The following is a 21,666-nucleotide window of genomic DNA, read 5'->3' as shown; positions in this document are numbered from 1 at the left end:
CAATTCCACAGGGTTAAAGAGATTGAGTGGCATTTAACTGATTTATATTTAATCATTTGAAACGCTTTTATCCAAAGCTTTTATCCTAATAAATGAGAACAATAGAAGCAAATGCAGCAAAACTGCATTCATGAGACCGGCTACATGCAAAATACAATAACTTTAACTAGCCTCCTAATATGAATAAATCTACAGTGAATGGATGTGATTTTAAACAAATCGTGATATTTTATCACAATAAACAGCATAATACAATATGCGTAAAATAATGCAAACAATATTATTTATAATAATTATAAAAAAATATTACATGATTATTAAAATAAAAAACCCATGATCATAAACAACGTTTTAATGAGGGGGGAGGGGAATGACTAAGCACACCTTTAAAAATCTCTGCATGTGAGCGCATTAAATGACCACATGCTTTGATGTTTTTATTATCAAATGCAACGAGTTTAAGACCTTTTTAAGTGTGACTACAGTGTCTAAATGATATTTGAGGCTGCTGCTGTATACTTGACATATGAATGATGGAGCAGAAAGGGTTAATGTTGTACCTGTACAGTGACTAAGACTATCTTCAGCAGCTGAAGGACCAGCTTGAAGGGTTTGCGGCCTTTCGCGTGGTATTTATCACAGGGGCTCATGAAGAAGTACTTCAGCTTCCTCCTCAGGGCCTCCTCCTCTTCCTCCTCCGGCCCCTGAGGGCCCGTCACACACACGTCCAGGGAGGGGGGGCTGCGGTGACACCCGCCGTTCAGGTCGCCGGAGCCGTATCCCATCACGGGACTCAGCAGCCGGTCCTTCTCTGAGGAACACACACAGTGCAACGGGTCATTTGCTGTTAAAACAACAACAAATGGGTGACCAAATAAATATATATTTTTAATATCTTATATAAATATAGTAGGGCTGTGCAATGATTAATCGGATCCAAAATAAAAGTTTGTGTTTACATAATATGTTTGTACTGTGTATAATTATTTTGTAATTATAAATACACACACATGACATGCATGTATATATTTGAGAAATATTTGCATGTATATATTGTATATATAATTTATATTATGTATAAAATATATTTTTTCATACATGCATGTTTATATATACAAAATAATTATACACAGTACACACATATATTATGCAAACACAATTTTATTTTGGATGCGATTAATTGTTGCACAGCCTAAACATAATATTATTAATAATAATATAATCATTTTGTGTTTCTTCACTGCTTAGTTTTTGCTTAAACTGTAAATGAACCTGCTGCTAAAACATGACAATAAGGCTTGATGCATGTAGCCGAAGCAATCATTTAACCTCAGACTCATAAATATTAAAATGACAGGCATAATTTGTCATAAAAGTTATATCATTTTATTTAGAGATGTAAACAAAATAACGGCGAATTATAATATAATATCAAACCTGTGGCCCCTTCAGCTGAAGGTCTGGTGTAAGCGCTCGTCATATTAAGACCATCGATGAGCAAAAGCAGATATTGATAGATTAATCACAATAATATGAGCGATGGGTTTCAGGAATATAAACAGGTGCGGGTGAAGCGCATCGCTGCGGAGTCTGAACATGAGCAGAGCAAAACACAAACACCATCATCAGATGCTCTGACCACAAGCTGTCAGAATAAAAGTCCCAAAATGACCCAAGCAGGAAGCATTTGTTTTCGACTGTTCTTGCATATAAAAATACTAAAAGCAATTTAAAATGATCACTTTTTATTTTGCATTAACCCTAAATAACGAAAACATTCATGATTCAAAAGGAGTTTTTGTTGAAATAAGTAAAAACACTGCCAGACCCGCACAGAGGTGAGGACACTTTCCTTATTTTTTTTCTGAAAAACAAAAAACAAACTAATGTAATATTATGATATTACTTATGGTGGTTATTATGGCTCATATCCCACATATGGACGGATCCAAATATCCAGTTGTGAAAATTCACACTTACATTCACTATAAAACCCATGACCAACTGTAATGCTTCTATATTATAATTATATGACCAACTCCAAACATTTCAGCATTTCAGTGAAAACTATAATCTAAAAAATGTACCTGATTTAAGAGCGTCTCAAAAAATATATATTTTACTTTAATAACAAGTGTTTGTCTCTTTTATTGCCATTACTGCCGTTTTTCATTCCTGCTTCTTATTTGTCTTTTAATTGTCCGGTGGGAATGTTAGCTATGTGTAAAATAGACACCTAAAGCACTTTGAAGATAAAAATAAATAGGAATCGCCAGCTAACCAACACCCAAAACTCCCAACGCCCGCCTTTCACGCGCCTTCCTACTGGGTGAACGTCACGTGGTTAATATTAATGAGCTCAGCTTTTATGCGCATTGCGCATGTCTGTTCGTTCCGACCGACATTCATTCCGTAGGAACAGCGGGACTGAACACAGAAGCAGAAAACACGCGTGGGATTTTCTCGATTAAAGTGATTCATTTAAGGTATTCAGATTATATTAATGATGTATTTTACCAAGATCATACTGTAAAATCGTAAAACTGTGCAGTGTGCAGAGTTAGAGCCGCTTGGTTACGCGACAAAAGCGCAGTTACCACGTGTTTACCACGAGGACATGGCAGAGTCAGTGAGGAAAAAAAATACTAATAGCCTATGATTCATTTATAATGAAAACCTTTCCCTTTTCAGACTCTCTGTAGGTAATTTCTGACTGTGTGCTATTTTTGCTTTTTTTTTTTACTTTTATAAAATCCTCTGACTTACATTGAATGTTAATAGACATCACAATATCCGCATAGTGTCGTGATTAGCATGTGTTTTAACCCTTTGCGCGCTGGTTTGTGCACACACTAGAGCCCTGCGCTGCTCTCTGTGCATTGTGGGGTGTAGGATGTGTGCGACAGCACTGCAGGGTCTCTGTCCTCTTCTCTCTGTCCTCATGAGAGCTGAGATGCTTCAGATCCTGCTACAGTTTCATTATAGAGCTTCAGTGCAGCGTTTCATGCTTCTAGATTTCATATCCTCACTGCAGAATATTTCATGCCTTTATTTCTGTTGACCTGCAGGATGAAGCAGAACAGATGGAGAGACAGAAACTGGTTTGGTGTCTCTGTAAGTGATGCTCGAGTCTCCAAACACTGAAGATCGACACCATAAGCAGAACTTCAACATGTGAATGAATCATTTCGATAAATATTTGTTCATGACAGACGCTAGAGAAACTCTGTGAGCTTCAAACACACTCACTAACAAATAAAGTGCAATAAAACACAGTGTCTTGAGTATTTTATTGTTGTCAGTATACGTCAGAGATGGGCAGCTTCGGTCCTGCAGCGCCACTGAAGCTTTCTAGTTAATCTGAAGACTTTGATTTGCTGGTTCAGGTCATAACTGCAAAAATAATACATATACAAAGGAATGTAGAAAAATAGATGTATTATTTATACTTTTATTTCCTAGTAATGTATAATGGTATTTTTTCCCCCACATTTGTTATTTAATTTTCGCATTTATACATTTATTTATGTAGAAAAATAGATGTATTATTTATACTTTTATTTCCTAGTAATGTATAATGGTATTTTTTCCCCCACATTTGTTATTTAATTTTCGCATTTATACATTTATTTATGTCTATGTATATATGTACACATTTGTTTATTTTCACAATTATACATTTTGCCATCCATATCCTAATGAGGGGGCGTGTTTTACCTGACAACGGGTGTGAAGGAAAGATTATAAAATACACTCACATGACCAGGAACTCCACCCTCTTACAACACTTATCAGGAAGAGACTGACTTGTTTCTCCTGTCATACTGACTTTAATGTCTGTGGATCTCAAACAGAGAAAATGGCTTCACTATCTGAAGAGGATATTTCTTGTACCTTATGTCAAGAAATCTTCAAGGCTCCCGTTCTTCTGTCATGTAGTCACAGTTTCTGTAAAGAGTGTCTTCAACAGTTCTGGAGAACCAAGAAAACTCAGGAGTGTCCTGTCTGCAGGAGAAGATCCTCAAGAGATGATCCTCCATGTAATCTTGTGTTAAAGAACTTGTGTGAGTCGTTCCTGAAGGAGAGAAATGAGAGGCGTTCATCAGTGTCTGAGGAGATCTGCAGTTTACACAGTGAGAAACTCAAACTCTTCTGTCTGGAGGACAACCAGCCTGTGTGTTTAGTGTGTATTAATTCACAGAAACATGACAATCATAAATTCAGACCCATCGGTGAAGTGGTTTCATCATATAAGGTAAGATGGATTTTAATATGAGGATAAACACTTAAAGGGATAGTTCCCCCAAAAGTAAAAATTCTGTTATTAATAACTCCCTCGTTCCAAACCTGTAAGACTTTCGTTCATCTTAAGAATACAAATGAAGATCTTTTTAGAAAGAATCTCATCAAAAAGATCTTAATTTATGTTCCGAAGATGAACGAAAGTCTTATGGATTTGGAACGACATCAGAGTGAGTTATTAATGACAGAATTTTTGGGTGAACTATCCCTTTAAGCTTATGTATTACATAAAAATCTCTCTATAATCATATTACAGAAATCTCTGGTGTCTTATAGATTTTCACTTTGAATTCTAGGAGGAGCTCAATACAGCACTGAAGTCTTTACAAGAGAAACTTAAACACAATGAAAACATTAAGGGAGAGTTTGAGAAAACAGTTCAACACATCAAGGTGATGATTGATTCTTTTGACATTTTCACACATGATTAGAACAGTTGAACCGATTTGTCTGGCATAAATTCATGTTCCTTTATTGACACACTTTCTTTTTTATTTAACACGTTGTTGGGTTTTCATGTTTTATGGAGACTTAGACATAATTATTTTTATAGTGAACAAACTGTATCCCCTACCCCTACCCTACCCTAAAACTTTCTGCATTTTAACATTTTCAAAAAACATAACTTAGTATTATTTATCTGTTTTCCTCACGGGGACCAAAAAATGTCCCCACAAAGACAAGGATTTTGGATATTGCCGCAAATTGGTCTTTGTGCGGACATTTTGTTTCTCATAACATAGAGGTTACCTGAACAACACACACACACACAACAAACAAACACACACACACACACACACACACACACACACACACACACACACAGAGCTGTTTGTGTATAATGTTGATCAAGCACAGTGTCAGCTGGTTATTTAGCAGTGGGCGGGACTAATGCACCAGCACTAATCCTATTGGCTAACGCTCACCTTCCACATTTTAATTTGCACGAATGCAGACAATGTGATTAATGTTCATGAACCCAACAACCCGTTAGTGTGTCTCTACATGACGATTATTCTTTTAAAAACATAATTAACAAAACCCAGACACATTTTCTCTTGGCTTTTTGGCATAACAAATGTGACTTAAAACACACTGAACTAAAGCAAACACTGATCACCATAATGATGACATCAAACAAAAGGTGTTTGGGAGTGGATTATACACTGATCCCTGGTTTCACACACAAGACTTAAGCTAGTCCCAGATAGCTTGTAAGTACATCGGGAGTTTATTTAAATAACACTTGACTAGGGATGGGAATCGAGAACCGGTTCTTCTTCAGAACCGGTGCCCAGTGAATCGATTCCTTGGAACCGTTAGTATGCCTGCTTAACGATTCCCCTTATCGGTTCCGCTCGTTGCAAATGTGTCATGACGTCACACACGCGCTGCGTTGGTTTGGTTCAGAACGCAGCAAACATGGCATCGAGGCAGAAGCGCTCTAAAGTTTGGTTATAATTCACGCGAAAAGACGACAATATAGCCTATGAGGCGCCGTCTATGGCTTAAATCAAACTTCATTCACGCACACATATATGAAACACTTGTATAGGCTACACGTATACTAAGTAGTCAAACATGTATAGCCTACTGCTGAATGCTTAAACAAATACATATGAATTACACACCGACACACCTAAAGTCGCTCACGCACATACACGCAAACTGTACAGACACGAGATGCGCGCAACTCTCCAGGCACATACTCATATGAGACGCGCGCGCGCACACACAAACTCTCCAGTCCACGCACATATACTCATATGAGACGCGCGCGCACACACAAACTCTCCACGCACATACTCATATGACACGCAAACACACAAACACTCAAACTCGCGCACATACTCAATGAGAGTATGACGGCGCCTCATAACAATACGGTCTCTTGCAACACTTGTAAAATTTCCATTCGTCAAAGGGGGGGGAACTACCTCCAATATGCAGAAACATTTGGCCACACAGCATGAACAGATTTTAGTCCCATGGAACTTAAACTGGAATGTCACTGTTTCTGTCACTGCGACTTCACGAACAGGTGAACACGCGCACGCATGCACGCACACATCACTTTTAAAGTAAAATTGAAAATTGAGGATGCAGTGCATGTAATGCATCAAGATATCAAATTGAACTGAATCGATGACATGATAATCGTTATCGAACCGAACCGTGAGACCAGTTCACACCTGTGCTGTGCAGAGGCGGACAGAGTACACAGCTTCGTTACTTGAGTAAAAGTACAGATACCCCTTGCTAAATTTTACTCAAGTACAAGTAAAAGTAGCCTACTACAGTCAGATGTCTACTTAAGTAAAAGTACTGAAGTACTTGTTTTTAAAAGTACTTGAGTATCAAGAGTACAAGAGTAAATTTTCTAAATATTGCATTACTACTGCCACAGTGTCAAGTCATCTTAATTTATATAGCGCTTTTAACAATGTAGATTGTTTCAAAGCAGCTTTACAGAGATAAACATAATTTAAGGTAACAGAGATTGTTTTGGCTTTATAGCGATAATGTTATTTTCCAGCTAAAGTTAGTTTTGATTGATTCACTTCCGTCGAAATGATCATTTGTTATTAAATTAGGGGCCACTAAGACGACGGCGTTCTCTCTAAACAGACTTTAAACTGAACCTGTGACCTGATGGCGTTCACATGCGCATTAAGAATTGATTCTATAGTTATGTGTGTTTGAATATATGTGTGCAGGTTTGTAATTCCCTACAAACCATGCCTAAACAAACTACTTGTCTTTGCCTATAAATTTGATACAGAATTGTATCACTTCGGGGTAACCGTGCTTACATTTATGTACAGAAACGTCCTACATGGAGTTATGAAAAATGTTAATGTTAATACCTTTGATAATCTAAAAGGAATTGAAAGTTAATTCAAGTCATTTTCATCTTTTTACCATGTTGCTTTATTTAACATTTCTCACCTGTTTCGTCCATGGTTTCGTCTCTTATCTAAATCTGACCATGGAGTTTACTTTGGCGTCAGTTCAGAGCTGAAGGTGAAGGTGATTGCTGATAGGCTGTCCCAATCAGTGGCGCCTGCACAATCCAATCACGTTTGAGAGGGAAACAAACGCTTGAGGGTTTCCGAGATTTTTCTTTTTTCCTTTTTTTTTTTTTTTTAGAAGTAACGGGTATTCACAGTTATGGATAGAAATGTAGTGGAGTAAAGAGTAGGCTACAATATTTGCCTCTCAAATGTACTTGAGTAAAGTCATGAGTAATCCCCAAAAATGATACTCGAGTAACAAACAAATAAGTTAAGTTATAAGTTCAATAAGTTAATACAAACAAACAAATCCCTCACCCAATGAGAATCGATAAGAGAATCGATAAGGTATCGAATCGATAAGCAATATCGATAATGGAATCGGAATCGTTAAATTCTTATCAATTCCCATCCCTACACTTGACTGATGGCTTGTGCTAACCTGGACGTCGAGGTCACTTCCGTGATTTGGGAAAAGCCAGTAAAAGTCATTTGCGAGTGGAAAAAAGAAAAAGCGAGTGAATTTTAATTGTAAATGTTTTTTTTTTAAGTGTTGACAACTTAGTGTTAACTTGTTATTGTTGCAAACTGGTACTACCAACAAAATATTAGTGCATTCCTGGAACTGGGTGTCGTTACACTACATGCATCGCTTTCTGCCAGGACTTTTACGGGCTTTTCCCAAATCACGGAAGTGACCTCGACGTCCAGGTTAGCACAAGCTATCAGTCAAGTGTTATTTAAAGGTGTTCTAAGCGATGTCACGCGTTTTTTAGGCCAAAACATTTTTTGTCACATACAGCAAACATCTCCTCACTAACCGCTAGCTGCCTGTCCCCTGAACACACTGTAAAGAAACGCGATCTCTGTAGACAGCCCAGGCTCCACAAACAGCAACAAAAACAAACTGGGCTAACCCGCTCCACGAAACATGACAAACAGTTCCAGCCAATCACCGACAAGAAGGACTTGGGGGCTGGGTTTTGGGGGTTAGTGTGCGGATGAGGAGGAGGGAGGGTCTAGCTAGCCTCCGTTTTGTTTGACAATAGTTCGAACGTCAACAAGAAGTGACGTCACCCGACATCGCTTAGAGAACCTTTAAATAAACTCCCGATGTACTTACAAACTTTCCAATGCCTCGTTTTATGAGTACAGAACCTCTTTGTACTACTGTAGAAGTTTGGTACCATTCCGGGCATTATTAGTGGGGTAATTTACGAGATACAACCTTGGAGCCGTTAGCGCCCGCACTAAGCCATTCAGCTGATATCTCTAAATAAGCTCTAACTTTAATAATGTTCAACCAAGGGAAAAAGCCTTCTGGGGGGTGTTTGGTGCAAAGGAACCTATAGGTTGAAATTACTCCGAACCATCCCTTTAAATGTCCTAATAAAACTAATGCACAATCCTGGCTTAATCTAAACCCTGTCTGTGAAACCAGTGCTGTTCATTTTAAACTGGGGGGGTTTGAAAACTTAAAATTTTTGTTACTTTACTTCCAATGATTGTGATTTGATTTCAGTCTCAAGCTGAGCACACAGAGCGTCAGATTAAACAGCAGTTTGAGAAGCTTCATCAGTTTCTCAGAGATGAAGAAGAAGCTACAATCACTGCACTGAGGGAGGAAGAGGAGCAGAAGAAGCAGATGATGAAGGAGAAGCTGGAGGATATGGACACACACATCTCAGATCTTTCACACACAATCAAAGACATGAAGGAGATGATGAAAGCCAATGACGTCTGCTTTCTGAAGGTCTGATTTCACATCATTGATTGATTTATTGATGATTGATTGATTGATCGAGTTCTTGATGATAAATGGTGTGTTTGTTCTGCAGGAGTTTCCAGTCTCAATGGAAAGGTGAGTGATCTGCTGGTGTCTCTGGTCTCTCTGGTTCTGATCCACTGCAGTTCTGACTCCTGAATGTTCCTCCAGAGTCCAGATCTCACAGCCGGATCCACAGATGGCTTCTGGAGCTTTGATTCATGTGTCACGATACTTGGGCAACCTGCCGTTTAGAGTCTGGAAGAAGATGCAGGACATCGTCCAAAACAGTGAGTCCGGAGAAGATCTGTGCTGTTACACACTGGAAATCAGGCATGGGTTTATCATGACACAAAAGCACTAGATTATTTCAGTCTGAGCAAATGAAGATCATGCTACTTCTGGTATATAATTAATAATATAAACTATTTTTTTGAGAATATTTCTCCTTTCTTCATCTACTCAAGTCCAGAACAAACTCAACAAAGTAAAACAGTGAAGCTCAAATATATAATTGTGAAATCAAGAACTTCAATATGTATTTTCATTATAATGTGTTACTAGAGGAACCACTGACTGATTATTAATTTTATAATCTCCTCAGAAATATGAGGCCATATTCACAACATTGAGAGGAACTTTAATCTGTTTTTTAAAGATTGTTTTAAAAACAAAACTTAAGAAGAATTAAAAATGTTGAAAATAATTATCTTAAAAATCACATCTTTATATTATAAAATTTTGTTAGATTTACCTCTTGATGATTCATGTATTTGTCCTCTTTCATGCATGAGTTATGGAAAACATTATCTAGATTTTTTTAAGATTCTTTTTATTACTTCGTCAGTTTCATTTTTACACAATTCTGTTTTATTTAAAAAATGATTTAACTGTCCGCGTATGAGGACATGCAACAAATGCGTAATCTGAGACATAAAGCCACAGATGACAATATGGAACATTGTGTTTTTATTATGACATGTTATTCAGCTCAGTTATTAAAAACAATAAAATAACAATATAATAACAATAAAACGCATATTGTATGAACTATAACGGTAGATATGTATATGTGCTTTGCTGGCACATACTCCTCATCACCGCTGTCACTGTCACTTCCTCTGTCCTCTGGGATATTCTCTATTATTCTGGAGTGCTTGACTGATGCTGTCCCTGTTTGAAAGACAACATGCTAATTTGTCTCGGTATGTAATATGTGTAAAGTTGCCTTTTAATTCCTTAATATGTAATTTTGAATGGTTATTTATGTTGATATATTTATTAAATGTCTGTTTTATTACAATATAAGACAATTCATAACATCTAAAATAGAACAGATATACTAGCAGGTTACAGAAATCAGACTTTATGCATATGCATATATATATATACAGGTCCTTCTAAAAAAATTAGCATATTGTGATAAAGTTCATTATTTTTCATAATGTAATGATAAAAATGAAACTTTCATATATTTTAGATTCATTGCACACCAACTGAAATATTTCAGGTCTTTTATTGTTTTAATACTGATGATTTTGGCATACAGCTCATGAAAACCCAAAATTCCTATCTAAAAAAATTAGCATATTTCATCCGACCAATAAAATAAGTGTTTTTAATACAAAAAAAAAAAAAAAGTCAACCTTCAAATAATTATGTTCAGTTATGCACTCAATACTTGGTCGGGAATCCTTTTGCAGAAATGACTGCTTCAATGCGGTGTGGCATGGAGGCAATCAGCCTGTGGCACTGCTGAGGTGTTATGGACGCCCAGGATGCTTCGATAGCGGCCTTAAGCTCATCCAGAGTGTTGGGTCTTGCGTCTCTCAACTTTCTCTTCACAATATCCCACAGATTCTCTATGGGGTTCAGGCCAGGAGAGTTGGCAGGCCAATTGAGCACAGTAATACCATGGTCAGTAAACCATTTACCAGTGGTTTTGGCACTGAGCAGGTGCCAGGTCGTGCTGAAAAATGAAATCTTCATCTCCATAAAGCTTTTCAGCAGATGGAAGCATGAAGTGCTCCAAAATCTCCTGATAGCTAGCTGCATTGACCCTGCCCTTGATAAAACACAGTGCACCAACACCAGCAGCTGACATGGCAGCCCAGACCATCACTGACTGTGGGTACTTGACACTGGACTTCAGGCATTTTGGCATTTCCTTCTCCCCAGTCTTCCTCCAGACTCTGGCACCTTGATTTCCGAATGACATGCAAAATTTGTGAGAAGCAGAAGCAGAAGTCCAGTGCTGCTTCTCTGTAGCCCAGGTCAGGCGCTTCTGCCGCTGTTTCTGGTTCAAAAGTGGCTTGACCTGGGGAATGCGGCACCTGTAGCCCATTTCCTGCACACGCCTGTGCACGGTGGCTCTGGATGTTTCTACTCCAGACTCAGTTCACTGCTCCCGCAGGTCCCCCAAGGTCTGGAATCGGTCCTTCTCCACAATCTTCCTCAGGGTCCGGTCACCTCTTCTCGTTGTGCAGCGTTTTTTTGCCACACTTTTTCCTTCCCACAGACTTCCCACTGAGGTGCCTTGATACAGCACTCTGGGAACAGCCTATTTGTTCAGAAATTTCTTTCTGTCTTACCCTCTTGCTTGAGGGGTGTCAATGATGGCCTTCTGGACAGCAGTCAGGTCGGCAGTCTTACCCATGATTGCGGTTTTGAGTAATGAAACAGGCTGGGAGTTTTTAAAAGCCTCAGGAATCTTTTGCAGGTGTTTAGAGTTAATTAGTTGATTCAGATGATTAGGTTAATAGCTCGTTTAGAGAACCTTTTCATGATATGCTAATTTTTTGAGATAGGAATTTTGGGTTTTCATGAGCTGTATGCCAAAATCATCAGTATTAAAACAATAAAAGACCTGAAATATTTCAGTTGGTGTGCAATGTAAAGACTCAATGGGCGGACCTAATCCGTGGGGAATTTGCATATCATAAGTAATAATTGGTAATTAATAATTATTCATACATGTTTGGATTAGATCAGTCTTACATGTTAATAAATCTCCCGATAAGGGAGGATCTGTCATTTTACCTGCATGCATACATGTGTATCCTTGCAATTAACCACAAGTTGATTGCAATTAACTACACGGACCACGTCTTGCAAAACAGGCAAAATTAATTAGCTCAATTGTCAGGATAATATTTGTGGGGATCCACAATATCATCTTACTTTATAGGATTTCAGGAAAAGCAATTCTGTGGCCACAAGAATTGGGTTTCCTGCCCTATAAACTCATACTCTTTAAAGTATATTTAATTTATAAAGCTCGTAGCTTACGTTAGATCTTTATACACTTAAGGGACTTGAAGATGAGCAAAGAGACAGTACATCAATCAAATGAATATATAATTAATTTAATAGAGGCATGATTACTTATGTATTTACTACGGTTACACGGGATATATATAGGTATTTACAAACACATAGACATCAATGAACAATACAATAAGACATCAGTGAACGAGAAATGCGTAGCGTTTGGACAATGGATAACTTACACGCGTGAGCGAGTAAGAGAGAGAGAGAGAGGGAGGGGGAGAGAGAGAGCATTGGTAAAATTCACCCTGACAGTCACCTGTCCGTAACAACACGAAAAACATAATCTTAATGCTTCTTAGAAGCTCTATAAAGAGATTATACTTGCACAAGTTTATGATCGCTCTGTGTGGAGGCATTCCTGTACGACCGGGTCTGGCCGCTTGTGTGAGCGGAGTCCTTTGTGTGGAAGCGTCACGTGGTGCTGCTTGGCGCACGTGTGGAACAGAGGTTTCAAGTCTTTGAGGTAACATTACCAAAGGGAAGTAGTTCGGCTAAGTTCGCTTCCTTTCCTGGGAGGTGAACTTGGTAGGACACTTAAGACACAGACGAAACTTTTAGAAGAAACAAAAGAAAAGAAATCAAGATCTCTAAAAGAAGCGCGTGTGCATCTCTCGGTCCGTCGCGTCACGTGCGCGTTTCTCCTTCAAAGCGAGCGCGCGCTCGTTTAAAGGTCCCTTGTAGATGGATTTGCTGAAGAGATGTCACGCGGTTTTCTTTTCACTCGTCGATTGGAATTAAACACGGAGACTTATCTAAAACTGAAAAACCAAACTAAACTAGAAACAAATAAAAATAAAGGCGAAGAGCTCGGCCGGAGGCGAGACGTTACATTATGACACGAGGACAAGAGTAAGAGAGCGAGCGGAGGGGGGAAGCGTCATTTATCACCTTGGAGAAATCCGGCCTCTTCCTGTTGGCTTGGCCAATTAGAGGGTTGGAATTTAACAGGCGGGACTTTGGGTTTTAGTGCTCTTTGTCTAAGAGAGAGACATTTGAAACCCTAATTTCGTCGGGTGTTTAAAGCAGAATCTTCACAATTATTATAGTCCTATGTGTCACAAAGTTTTAGCAAGATGTGATATAAATGGCTGAATGGGGAACGAAGATTGGAGCTCAGAGAATCCAAACTTGCCTCACATGGAGTTGGTTACTCGCAGTTTGCAAAGTTTGAAACCTTATCCCATTAGAGTTTCCCAACAACATAGATCAACACATAAATAGAATATATATACATGAATGCAGAATTCATTTTCCTTCTTGGTTAGGATTCAGAGAGAGCCACAGTTCTGTGAACATTCCTTTGGGTCGTAAACGCTGTTATCTAAGAACACCAGTGGTGTTAGTTTTGGTCTCTTTTCACTCCAAAGATGGAAAATATAGTAAACTATATTTTACTGGATATTACTGTACGTATTCTAATTGATCACACCGAAAGCATTCTGGAGATGTCCAGAATTATGTGTACAAGTTATGGGGATAGACAGTTATATGGAAAAATGCATAATGATAAAAGTCACAGTTATTCCGATATAACATGGACAACAAACACACAACAAACACACATAAAACACATTGAATATATCTGGTTAAATGTCTTTTTAAAGAGAGTTTCTTTTCTCTTTAGAAATCCATTTCCTGTGGGACATTCCGATCAGGCATAAAATGTCTTAATGTCTTGTAAGCGGACACCACGCTCTGTCCTGAGTGTGGTCTTCGCTGGTGGGGGATGTGTGTGTGTGTGTGGGTGGGTGTGTGGCGTTAATTTTGCATTCAGGCCTTTTGAGTTTGAAGGCTTTGGGACTTTAGCAAGGATGCATTTATTTACTCAGATGATTCGTCATTCCGCCCAGTCCTTACAGTAATGAATCTAAAATATATGAAATATATGAAATACATTATGGAAAATAATGAACTTTATCACAATATGCTAATTTTTTTAGAAGGACCTGTATATATATATATATATTTTTTTTTTTTTTTGGCACATGGCTATCGCTGTCAGCCATCACTGTTACAATATTGCTGTCAATCTGTCAACTTCAAAACTTGTCAACATGTTCCATAAGAAAATATTTACTAAGACATTCTTGCGAACATATTTGAGAACTTTTCAAGAATTGCACTTAGAAACGGTCAAAATGTATTGGAATGTATTGTACAAACTTTTTTCCTAAGAAGATTTTCATGAATCCTGAATCCATTTTGAAGTGTTTCTAAAAGAAGTGCAGCTTCATCTTGATTTCTCCATGTTTCAGAAACACAATGATGAGGGTCTGTTCATAATGATGAGTTTACCAGAAGAACCTGCTTCAGTTACTCACACCACAGAGATTTATTACATCTTAAAATATTAAAATAATTGATTATTCATTACTAAGTTAAACGCATCATCTCATCAGCTCTGATTGTTTGATTGTGATTATAACTTTTCCAGTTTATCAGTTTCTCTTGATGAGACACAAATGTTTGAATCACACATTTAATGTTTGTCGCTGATGCCATTAAACACTGATAATAAAAATGAGTGTGACACTAAAAACACTGATAGTGATCAGAGGAAAATGTCTGATGTGTTTGATCAATAGGACGAGTGTCATAATTCATAATAATCTGAGTTTCGCTTCACTCTTGATCATTATATGAAGATCAGAATAAAAGCATCTGTTGATTGTGTCTCATCAGCTCCTGTGATTCTGGATCCAAACTCGGCTCATCCACGTCTCCTCCTGTCTGATGATCTGACCAGTGTGAGATACAGCTGGGATGAACAACCTCTTCCTGATAATCCAGAGAGATTTGATGAGCATTTCTGTGTTCTGGGTTCAGAGGGTTTTAACTCAGGAACACACAGCTGGGATGTGGAGGTTAAAGAGAGTCAATACTGTCTTGGAGTAACTACAGCATCAAACCAGAGGAAGAGACGTGATTTCTTTAACACTGATGTCTGGAGTGTGAAGTACAGACTGCTTGGGTCTGGTTTTCCTGTTAAACAGAAGCTTGAGCGTGTGAGAGTTGATCTGGACTATGACAGAGGAACGGTGTCATTCTCTGATCCTGTAACTAACACACATCTACACACATTCACAACCACCTTCACTGACACACTCTTTCCATTCTTCAGTTGGTTTTCCTCTCTGAGGATCTTACCGGTCAATACTCAGTAAAAGTTACACCTGTGGGTCTGGATCGACCTGCTTTCATCTTTTACAGTCTTCATGTCTCCAATATTTACTTAAAAAAACGCTGCTAGCTCCACTGTTCAGCACAGATTCCTCACTTTACTGCTTTTTGTCTTTTTCACTCTTGTGGCGCGCTGTCAAAATAAAAGTCCCCAAACGACCCAATCCTGCAGCATATGCAATGCATTTTATTGCTATAGAAGGGTAATATAAAATTGTCACATTTTATTTTGCATTAAATTACGAACACATTCATCATTCATAATGAGTTTGTGCTGCTGCAAATTCCACTGGATGATTTTCAGAAAACATTCCTCGCTTTCCTTCTTTTACACTATATGAGTGATATATGAGTGATGTGTTTAATGGTATATCACACACACACACACACACACGCACGTTTTAGGAGAAAACAATTGTAAAAAAATTCACACTTACACATATGCATTTGTCAGACACTTTTATCCAAATGCATTTATTTCATCAGTTCATGCATTCACTATCAAACCCATGACCGACTGTCTGAGATACTGGAATGCTTCTAAATTATAATTATATGACCAACTCAAAACATTTCAGCATTTCAGTGAAAACTCTCATCTAAAAAATGTACATGATTTAAGAGCGTCTCAAAAAATATCTCTTTTGTTTAATAACAAGTGTTTGTCTCTTTTATTGCCATTACTGGCGTTTTTTTCATTCCTGTTTCTTATTAGTCTTTGGGATTGATCCGTTGGGAATGTAAGCTATGTGTAAAATAGGCACCTAAAGCACTCTGAAGATAAAAATAAGTTGTAATCGCCTGCTAACAAATGATAGCCTAAACATGACAATAATCCAAAATATATTGTAAAATATTAAACAAATATAGACTACAACAAATAGGAAAAGAAAATATACAGTGTAATTTATAAAATAATAATACGAGTAAAAAGAAAGAAAAAAGAACAGGTATCAGATCATCATATAAATGGCATAAAAGCTTCACAGAGACCAACTGCATTTTGCTTTATTATTTGTCAGCCCAAGTAACTCAATATCATTTTTCATATCTATCTGAAATAACATAAAGTTGGTTTTCCTTTAGCAAATTTTGTTTATGTATATGGTATTTCCCCATAATCAAACATTAACAATAAAGGCCATATTTGTTTGTAGCTAATCTTTGTCTATTAAAATAAAATAAAATAACATACACAGCAACAACTCCAGTGTTAAATTAACTCTCCTGGGAGTTTATTTGGCTCCAGAATCAAGAGTGTTAAAGTGTTAAAATATGAGTGTTAACTTAACACTCAAGAGTGTTAAAGTTAATTAGCTAATTAAGTGATTAATTGAATGATGATTGACCATCATTGAAGACACCTGATGTTAACAAGCAGAATCACTGAAGGAGAAAATCTAATTTTCGAAGTCACCATTATGGTGATCATTGTTTGCTTTAGTTGGCCTCTTGACCCTTAAACTATTAACATTAGATTTAGTTTGACTGTTGTAACTGAGTTACAACTGCCAGATGAACTAAGAGAAAAGATGATCAGGTGGTGTTGGTTATGGTTTGACATAATCATCGTTTGACCAGAATCACAAAACTCATTTAGAGCGTTAGGTTTACCTTGTTGATTACAGCAACACTATAATTCCATAGCAAACGTTTTTCAGCACTTTCAATATAATCCAAAATATTTCTTAAAATTTGTTTCTTCAAAAAGACTAAAAAATATATTTTATTACACACTGACATCAATAATCAGCCTGTGAATCTCAACAATGGTGACTATATTAAAGCATGTTGAAGTACATTATGGGCTCCACCAATCAAAACTCATTCATGGCTCCCATCATGCATTGCAGTATGAATAAATTATGATCTGAATTGTCTTATTAATTTCCTTTTCCTAATTGAATATTCTGTTTGTCACCATTGTTGAGATTCATACACTGATTCTTGATGTCTGTGATTGCCTAAAAGAAAGATTCTTTTTATCAGAACAACTTTTAAGAAAGCATTTGAATTGTATGAATTGTATCTTATGCTGTAGAATCACTGTGATGCTTTAATCAACAATATACATTTAAGTCAGAGATTTGGCTCTAAATTAGTTCAGTGATTCAGGTCAACTGATGATTTTGTTAAAACATAACCAACACCACCAGATCATCTTTTCTCTTTGTTCATCTGGCAGTTATAATGCTGTTACAACAGCCAAACAAAATCTAAAGTAAAAAATGTAAGGGTCAAGAGCCCAACTGATGCAAACACTGATCTCCATAATGGTGACTTAAATTTTGATTTTTCACCTTCGGTGATTCTGCTTGTTAACATCAGGTGTCTTCAATGTTGGTCAATCATCACTCAATTAATCACTTAATTATCTCATTAACTTTAACACTGCTTCAGTGTTAATTTAACACTCTTGAGTGTGGAGTCATATAAACTCCCAGGAGAGTTAATTTAACACTGGAGTTTTTGCTGTGTATTTTTCAGAAAAGTAAACCAATAGCATTGACATCAAGCCTATGTAAGCTTATGCAGAGAATGCTAATGTCAAGGTTAGTATATTTAATTGAGAATAAGGTTTTAGGAAGAGGCGTAGTACTATGGATTCTGTCTGGAGAGAGCAATAAGGAAGGCTCAAGTAAATAAAGATGTAGTTGGAGTGTTCTTCCATATAGAGAAGGCTTATGATATGTTGTGGAAAGAGGGTTTGTTAATGAAACTTGATCAAATGGGAATTACTGGAAAGACGTATGATTGGATCAAGGATTTCTTATTGAATAGGACAATACAAGTTAGAATTGGGACAACATATTCACCAATATATTCTATAGAAAATTTAACTCCCCAAAGTAGCGTAAGTAGTCCAATACTTTTTAACATTATGATTAATGATATTTATACACAAATTGACACAGGAATAGGGAGGTCACTGTACGCAGATGATGGCGCACTATGGGAAAGGAGAAGATATGAAATATGTGTAGTTAAAAGTCTGCAGGGGGCAGTAAATAAGGTAGAAAACTGGGCAAATGAGTGGGGTTTCCGGCTCTCAATTGCAAAAACGCAGGTAATTTGTTTCACAAGAAGGAGAAAAAACGTTAATATTTTCAGGTGGATGGACTCTAAATTAACATTTGGTATTCACATTCAAAAGCTAGTAGATAAATGCAAAAAAGGAATAAATGGAAAGAGGTGCTTGGCTGGGGTTGAGTGGGGAGCGAGTAGACAGTCTTTAAGAAGAATATATAGATCATTAATAAGACCGGCAATAGATTATGGTAGTCTGATATAGTGCTCTGCATCAGAAACATGACTCAAAAAGATCGAGGTAATTCAGACTCAAGCTCTAAGAGCATTTAGGACATCTCCAGTACCATCATTTCAAGTAGAGATGGGAGAAATGCCACTAGAAGTTTGTAGGAGAAAGTTAAGGATGAGATACTGGATTAATGTCAAAGGACATGAAGAAAGACATCCAGTTAAAAAGGTACTGGAAAACTGTTGGGAGTTTGAGTATGGAAGTATAAATAGTTTTGGCTGGGCAGCAAATAAGGAGGAACAGGAAACGGGTATAACCGAGATAGAAGCACTTAGGCGTAAAGGTGCGTTTTTTGTGGGTGCCAGCCAGCCCATGTCGGAGTAAAGGGGAATGAGGAAGCTGATAAACTGGGAAAGGAGTCGGTGAAAGATCCCGAGATCAACATCAGAGATGAGTAAAGCGGATTGGGACTCAAAGAGGTGGCAGAGGATATGGGACAATGAAATAAGAGGTAGACATCTGTATAGCATAAGAAATGTGGGGTGGAAAGAACAACTGTTAATAACAGGAAAAAGGATGCGATAATGACAAGATACCGTATTGGGTTTCATTTATTTATTTATTAGGATCCCCATTAGCTGATGCAACAAAATGCATCCGCTACTCTTCCTGGGGTCTGCACAAAACACATAACACAAATAAGAACACTAAGAATTACTACAAAATCTTTTGTATTGCTACAAAAGAGAAAGACGTAAATTAGTTCAGTCACTAAAGGATAGGGGTATAACCAATTATTCAGGAAATATTAGGAGAAGGAACAAATTATATAATACATGAGGAATTCTTAAAATTGTTAAATGATACAGGACTGGTAAAAAAAAAAAATGAATTTAATTTTTTTCTTTCCTCAACCAAGTAGTGCTCCATACTTCAATCCAGTAGGTGGCAGCCAATGTGGTTTGTCAACCACCATTTAAAGAACAGAAGAAGAAGATCCGCATAAATCAGAAGAATGTGACGGAAAAGGGTTAATTCACTGAATTTAAACAGAAGGGAAGAAGTGGTATATACCAGACTTAGACTAGGACATACAGGACTAAACTCCACTTTACATATAGTAGGAAAGGGTAATGGTTTATGTATAGTGTGCCAAGAAAGAGAAGATGTTAATCATATACTTTATACTTGTGAGAAGTATAATGATAATAGAATAATCTGGCAGGAAATGGAAGGGGAGAACTCTATTCATGAAATTCTGGAAGAAAAGGGCATGACAAGGGAAAGACTTAAAGCTTTATTTAATTATCTTAATAATACTGGTTTAATGGAAATAGTATAATTGTCCCCTTTGGTTTTTTTTTGTGTTTTTTTAATTAATGGAATCCTAGACTCGACGTTCATGGTATTACACACTCCTGTACAGTTGGTGGCGGTATACTACAAAATAGTCATCTGCCAAGAAACAAAAGAAGGAGAAGAAGAAGATCCGACCTTTCCATAGGAACAGCGAGACTGAACAGACGCTGAAGCGGGAAACACGCGTTGGATTTTTCTCGACAAAATTGATTAATTTAAGGTATTCAGATTACATTAATGATGTTGTTTCACCAAGAAAATATACTGTATAATCTTAAAACCTTTCAGAGTTAAAACCGTTTGATCGTACGCGACACGAGCGCAGTTACCAATTGTTTTCCACGAGGGTCAGTGAGGAAAACATGTCTAATATATGATGCATTTATTATGAAAGCCTTTCTCTTTTCAGTCTTTCTCTAACTTCTGACTTAGGTGTGGATTTTTTTTTTGCTTTTTATGAACTTTATAAAATCCTTTGACTTGCATTGAATGATAATAGACATCACAATATCCGCATAGTGTCGTGATTAGCATGTGTTTTAACCCTTTGCGCGCTGGTTTGTGCACACACTAGAGCCCTGCGCTGCTCTCTGCATTGTGGGGTGTAGGATGTGTGCGACAGCACTGCAGGGTCTCTGTCCTCTTCTCTCTGTCCTCATGAGAGCTGAGATGCTTCAGATCCTGCTACAGTTTCATTATAGAGCTTCAGTGCAGTTTCATGCTTCTAGATTTCATATCCTCACTGCAGAATATTTCATGCCTTTATTTCTGTTGACCTGCAGGATGAAGCAGAACAGATGGAGAGACAGAAACTGGTTTGGTGTCTCTGTAAGTGATGCTCGAGTCTCCAAACACTGAAGATCGACACCATAAGCAGAACTTCAACATGTGAATTAATCATTTTGATGAAGATTTGTTCATGATCGCTGGAGAAACTCTGAGTTTCAAACACACTCACACTCACCAACAAATAAAGTGCAATAAACTGAAAGTGTCTCGAATTATCAGTATACGTCAGGGATGAGCAGCTTCGGTCCTGGAGCGCCACTGAAGCTTTCTTTTTAATCTGAGGACTTTGATTTGCTGGTTCAGGTGCGTTTAATTTAGGGTCGGAGCTGAATTATTATTTGGCATAATTGGCAAAATAATAAATATACATATGAATGAAAAAAAAAAAAGTAAATGTATCTATACTTTTATTTCCTTAGTTATGTATAATGGTATTTTACCCCACATTTATTTTTTTCATTTGTTTTTATGGATTTATTTCCATTTATGTATATAATTATTCATACATTTGTTTTACATTTTGCCATCTGTATGCTAATGAGGGGGTGTGTTTTACCTGACAAAGGTGAAGCTTTGAGGCCACAGTGTGAGGGAAATATAAAAAAAAACGTGAAACTTCACCCTCTTACAACACTTACCAGGAAGAGACTGACTTGTTATTTCTCATT

At 37.3% G+C, this 21,666-nt stretch overlaps 2 protein-coding genes and 1 long non-coding RNA gene across 4 annotated transcripts in view; 2 read left to right on the top strand and 1 right to left on the bottom strand.

Annotated features, from left to right (window-relative positions):
* mcoln1b (mucolipin TRP cation channel 1b) overlaps positions 1-21,666 on the bottom strand; it is a 329,868-nt gene that overhangs the window by 12,619 nt on the left and 295,583 nt on the right. The window contains exons 1-2 of one of the 2 annotated variants that reach the window (XM_056272387.1): positions 1,438-1,651; positions 561-811 (exon numbers count right to left, since the gene is read on the bottom strand). The exons of the other annotated variant lie outside the window; for it this stretch is intronic. Of the exons in view, the coding sequence (XP_056128362.1) occupies positions 561-811; positions 1,438-1,480 (294 nt within the window). The 5' untranslated portion in view covers positions 1,481-1,651. Of the gene's footprint in view, positions 1-560; positions 812-1,437; positions 1,652-21,666 lie in introns of those variants that run through there. 2 annotated transcript variants of the gene reach the window in all.
* Positions 2,428-3,275, top strand: LOC130106318 (uncharacterized). The gene is made up of 2 exons (XR_008809707.1): positions 2,428-2,486; positions 3,069-3,275. It is a non-coding gene; the product is annotated as an uncharacterized LOC130106318 (long non-coding RNA).
* LOC130106316 (nuclear factor 7, ovary-like) lies at positions 3,847-15,610 on the top strand. Its single transcript, XM_056272391.1, has 6 exons — positions 3,847-4,255; positions 4,599-4,694; positions 8,839-9,069; positions 9,155-9,177; positions 9,253-9,371; positions 15,094-15,610. Exons 1-6 carry the CDS (start codon positions 3,860-3,862, stop codon positions 15,573-15,575), a joined length of 1,347 nt encoding a protein of 448 aa, XP_056128366.1. The 5' UTR covers positions 3,847-3,859; the 3' UTR covers positions 15,576-15,610.

This window comes from Rhinichthys klamathensis, unplaced genomic scaffold (assembly GCF_029890125.1).
Source record: "Rhinichthys klamathensis goyatoka isolate OS25496 unplaced genomic scaffold, OSU_Roscu_1.1 h1tg000336l_1, whole genome shotgun sequence".
Taxonomy (NCBI): Eukaryota; Metazoa; Chordata; class Actinopteri; order Cypriniformes; family Leuciscidae; genus Rhinichthys; species Rhinichthys klamathensis.
This window is presented reverse-complemented; position numbering and strand designations above follow the sequence as displayed.